Source organism: Dendrobium catenatum, unplaced genomic scaffold (assembly GCF_001605985.2).
Source record: "Dendrobium catenatum unplaced genomic scaffold, ASM160598v2 fragScaff_scaffold_1512, whole genome shotgun sequence".
Classification (NCBI taxonomy): Eukaryota; Viridiplantae; Streptophyta; class Magnoliopsida; order Asparagales; family Orchidaceae; genus Dendrobium; species Dendrobium catenatum.
The window spans coordinates 25,675-30,677 of NW_021319974.1; the positions used below are offsets into that span (position 1 = coordinate 25,675).

The 5,003-nt window shown below is 35.2% G+C and overlaps 1 protein-coding gene across 1 annotated transcript in view; it reads left to right on the forward strand.

Moving 5' to 3' along the window:
* The first annotated feature begins 739 nt into the window (after positions 1 to 739).
* The window catches only part of LOC110109642, a 15,727-nt gene continuing 11,463 nt past the window's right edge, over positions 740 to 5,003 (forward strand). Inside the window, 5 exon segments of the mRNA XM_028700405.1 lie at positions 740 to 863; positions 1,944 to 2,192; positions 2,267 to 2,471; positions 3,307 to 3,397; positions 3,484 to 3,628. Coding sequence (XP_028556238.1) covers positions 1,973 to 2,192; positions 2,267 to 2,471; positions 3,307 to 3,397; positions 3,484 to 3,628 — 661 coding nt within the window. The 5' untranslated portion in view covers positions 740 to 863; positions 1,944 to 1,972.

The following is a 5,003-nucleotide window of genomic DNA, read 5'->3' on the forward strand; positions in this document are numbered from 1 at the left end:
TTATTTAAAATTAATGATAGATCATCTTATTCTTTTAAGATAATAGTTATCCTCTCATAATTTTTTTGCCTATAATATCTTACACTATATCGGCTGATATTGAGATTATCAAAGTTTATAAACTTAATAATCAATAAATTTAATAAAATTATAATTTTGTATGGAAATGAAATCAACGTCTTTTTCTTTCTTCATGAAAAAGCCAAGAAGTCATAAATCTCGAGATGGAGATTATTCTGTACAGATATGGACGCCGTCCAGAGGCGAATCAGAACTCGTCCCGTTATCCATGTATCACTATATATCGAGTGACGTGATACATTCTCATTCGCCTCCAGACTATCTTAAGCCGTAAACTATCCAATATTTACCCAGAATAATTTCTTCTCTAACATACATTTGAAAAAGTTACTTTTTATTTTTCTTTGACATTTTTCCTATTACTATGTCCACTGTCATGATTAAACAAATAATTTCTTAAGTTGCTAATGAAGATTTATGATAGGATTATAACTAATTAATTGTTTTGATGTACTGAAGTACAGTGTTTTGATAATTCAGTTCATAGAAGTTGTTATACATATTATGGTCAATAATATTTGATATATATATCGTTAATCTCATAGAATTTGATGATAGAGAGATATTTCTAAGAAAATTGATGTTTTTTACTGCTTTTACTCTGACAGACTGACAGTAATCCTAAAAATTATGTCTTGCTGCCTATTTGTTGCACTTTCTCCACTAAGCCCTTCATCTCTATCATTTTACCGAGAAGCTCCGTTTCGAAAGCAAGAAAACCTGGACTCAAGGGAAGGAGAAATTATTGTACTATCTTGTTTTCTCCTTTTTCTTCCCCTTCAGTGAGTTTATCTCATCGCCTTCTTCTATCGTTTATATTATGCTTGCTTGAATGTTTGGAGGGAAGGATTCTTTCCCTTAGCTGAAAATCTTTTCAAACCGTGAAAAGATAATTTCTTTTCTCTAATGCGGTTTTCTTTTTGGGTTTTAGAAGCTAAAGTTGCAAGCTTGCTGGTTCTTTCCTGTTTTTCTTGCTTGTTTAGTCACCTATTTGGTTTTTCTGCCGAATAAGTTCATTGGATTTCTATGATCCTTTGGCCTCTTGAGCGAGTTGAAGAAACTTTCTCCTTTTTAGCAACTTCTTTGTGATAAATGATTTATTTTGGCTCTCTCTAAGTACTTAATCTCTTTTTTTTTTCCATAAAATTGCATTTACTGTTTTTTTCCACCTACCAGTTTACCACATAATGGCATGCTTTTGTGAGGAACATTTAGATCCATTGATACAAAAGATGAGCTAACATCTGTTTGAAATGAAACGATTACAGGATATTTAAATACAAATACAACAAAGAACTAGATTTTTTTTTTCTCAAGACAAATTTGAACATCCTGTAGTTTATACCAAATGCTTTTTTTTTTTCTTAATTTTAACAAAGATAATAGGAAATGTCTGTTATCCTAATTTATCATTTGCAGTGGGTTTTAGCTGCCTTAGTTGATAAAGATGTTGCAAGTTGTTACTAAAATCTTAAGGTTGAGGTTTTGTTTGGGACGGCTTTTTTAATGTTTCTTAAAGCAGCTTTTTTAGTACTAAAAAGCTATTTTAAGAAGCAATAAGAAAGCTGTCCCAAAGGAAGCTTGAATCTACATTCAATTTGTGTTTCCTCTCAGCTTTCAAAGAATAAAATGCCACCCTTAGCATTCTGAAAAAAAAAAATATTATATTTTATTACTTTTTATTGATGAAATTTTCTCAACCATCATATTTCACAAAATCTTTGATTTGATCTGTATTTTACAGATGAATGCGCGTGTTTCTTTAATTTTGTAGATCACCATAGCATTATTTTTCTTCATGGTGTTTATCATTTACTTTTTAACTAACATGCTTACCAGTAAATCACTTTGCCATTTTATAGGGTGATTTGATTAGGTTGTAACACTGGAGATGGCGAGTTCTAATGCTTGCTTGCTGGTTATTCTATTTTTATCTTGCTGGGCTTCAATTGGAGATGCCGAGTATCTGAAATACAAAGATCCCAAGCAACCTCTTGGTGTTCGAATCAAGGATTTGATGAAGCGGATGACCCTTGCAGAGAAAATTGGTCAGATGACACAGATCGAACGGAAGGTTGCATCGCCGCAAGTAATGAAAGATTACTTCATTGGTAAAATGCAAGAATACCTTTATTTTAAAGTGCAGGTCCTTATTTTGTTATTGCTGAGCTGCAATTTTCTTCAGGTAGTGTATTAAGTGGTGGGGGTAGTGTGCCTGCTCCTCAGGCATCAGCAGAGGTTTGGGTGAATATGGTAAATGATTTTCAAAAGGGCGCTCTATCGACACGGCTCGGGATTCCAATGTTATATGGGATTGATGCCATTCATGGCCATAACAATGTTTACAATGCAACTATATTTCCTCACAATATTGGCCTTGGTGCTACCAGGCAAGTATTCCTTAACTATTTTTCCACTTAATTTCTTGAATTTATGAGTCATAATAGTATGGGGACTGTATTGGTGGTATATCTCAATTCTCAAATAATTGCTCTAAGAAATTTAGCTGATATTGTTAGCAGTGACAATGGTTTACTCTGTTGTAATCTTATGCTCTTTAGTATAGTGGTTTACTTGAAATGGCGTATGAGGTGAAAAAGTATGATAGGTATTCTTCATAAGTATGTCTTGAAAGTCTGATAGGAAGAACTTGAGTTTGCAAGTAACCCCAAGGGTAATACTTGAATTCGCAAGCAAACCTAGCAAGAATTGGCAAAAACAGCGGTAAAAGGACTGATTTCAAGGAGAAAGTAGCAAGAACAATGCAGGAAATTTAGTATATTGGAGAAGAAACAAGAAAAACAAACAAGATACAAATTTCTTCAATTCGAGAGGAAGAAATACTCTCCAAAATTCTCTAGCAAAGCCTAGAGCCCAAACAAATCCCAGATCTCAAAATTTCAGCAAATCTCAAGATAACCCTAACCCTAGCCTCCAAGAGATTAATTAAGGTCAAATGAGGCTTACAAAATCCCTAAACAGCCCCTAATTCAAATTTTCAAGTGGGCCCATTAGGGCTTCCACCCCCCAAGTTTCGCCCAAACTTCAGGCCGCCGGCTATAAACCCGAACTTGTCCCTATTAGGCCGGTTCCGGCCGCGCAACAAAGTCCTGTATTTGTACACTAGCATATATTAGGGGGATAAAAGATCACACATAAATCAACATTCTGATGAGATTTTTATTTTATTGGTTTTAATATTGTTATGATCTTATTATATGTTAGGGATCCTGACCTTGTGAAGCGGATTGGTGCTGCAACTGCTCTCGAAGTCAGGGCTACTGGCATTCCTTACACATTTGCTCCATGTATTGCAGTAAGCATTACTCCACCAACCATAAAATTGTTTTTCTACAAGGGAGCAAATAGTTTTTTGACTTATACTCATCCTCTCTGCATCAGGTCTGCAGAGATCCTAGGTGGGGTAGGTGTTTTGAAAGCTATAGTGAAGACCACAAGATTGTCCAAGCAATGACTGAGATAATACCTGGTTTACAAGGAGATTTCCCTGCAAACTATAGAAAAGGCACTCCCTACGTTTCTGGAAAGTAAGATCTAAAGGTCCCATGGTGACCTGAGCTACTTTTAGTATATATTAACTCATCAATTTCCCTTTCCTTTCAAGTCCTTTGAATCATCAATAAATCTTACATTGTTATATCTTTTTTTTGCTAACTAGTTTTTGCAGTATTACACAAATTGGCTCAGACAACAACAACAACAACATCAAGCCTTTATCCCACTACGTGGGGTCGGCTACATGAATCCTTTTTCTCCATTGTGTCATATTAAAAGTCAAATTCTCGTTTAAATCTAATAAAGAAAGGTCATTCCTAATATTTTCTAACCAAGTCTTTTTAGGTCTACCCCTACCTTTCTTAACATAAGTCAAATCTAATACCTCTACTCTCCTAACCGGGTCATCGCAAGGCCGCCGTTTTATGTGACCAAACCATCTAAGGCGACTTTCTCTAATCTTATCTTCTACTGGAGCTACTCCAACCTTTTCACGTATATGCTCATTTCGTATCCTATCTCTAAGGGTAAAGCCACTCATCCACCTGAGCATCCTCATCTCTGCCACACTTAACTTAGTATTATGCTTCTCTTTTAAAGGCCAACATTCAGCACCATAAAGCATTGCAGGCCTCACTACCATCTTATAGAATTTTCCCTTAAGTTTGAGGGGTACATTTCTATCACATAACAAGCCCGATGCATTCCTCCACTTCAACCATCCAACTTGAATTCTGCTGATAATATCCCCATCTATTTCACCATCACTCTGAACAATAGATCCAAGATATCTAAAACGTGTACTCTTATTAATGACTTGATCGCCCAAAGTCACAATCCCCTCACTAGGTCTATTAGTACTAAAATTACACTCCATATATTCTGTTTTAGATCTACTCAAGCGAAAACTTTTAGACTCTAAGGTTGACCTCCATAATTCAAGTTTACCTTCAACTCCCTCTCTAGTCTTATCAACAAGAAGAATATCATCAGCAAAAAGCATACACCAAGGTACATCATCTTGCAAATGTCTAGTGAGAACATCCAAGACTAAAGCAAAAAGATATGGGCTTAAGGCTGATCCTTGATGTAACCCAACCGAAATAGGAAAATACTTGGTCAATCCACCTTGTGTTTGAACACAAGTAATAGCTCCTACATACATATCTTTAATGATTTGAATATAAGCATTATTAACTCCTTTCTTTTCAAGAACTCTCCATAACACTTCTCTTGGAACTTTATCATATGCTTTTTCTAAATCAATAAATATCATATGTAGATCCTCCTTATTTCCTCTATATTTTTCCATCAAACCTCTGAATAAATGTATGGCTTCCATAGTCGACCTACCCGGCATAAATCCAAATTGATTTTGAGAAACATTAGTATCACACCACAACCTA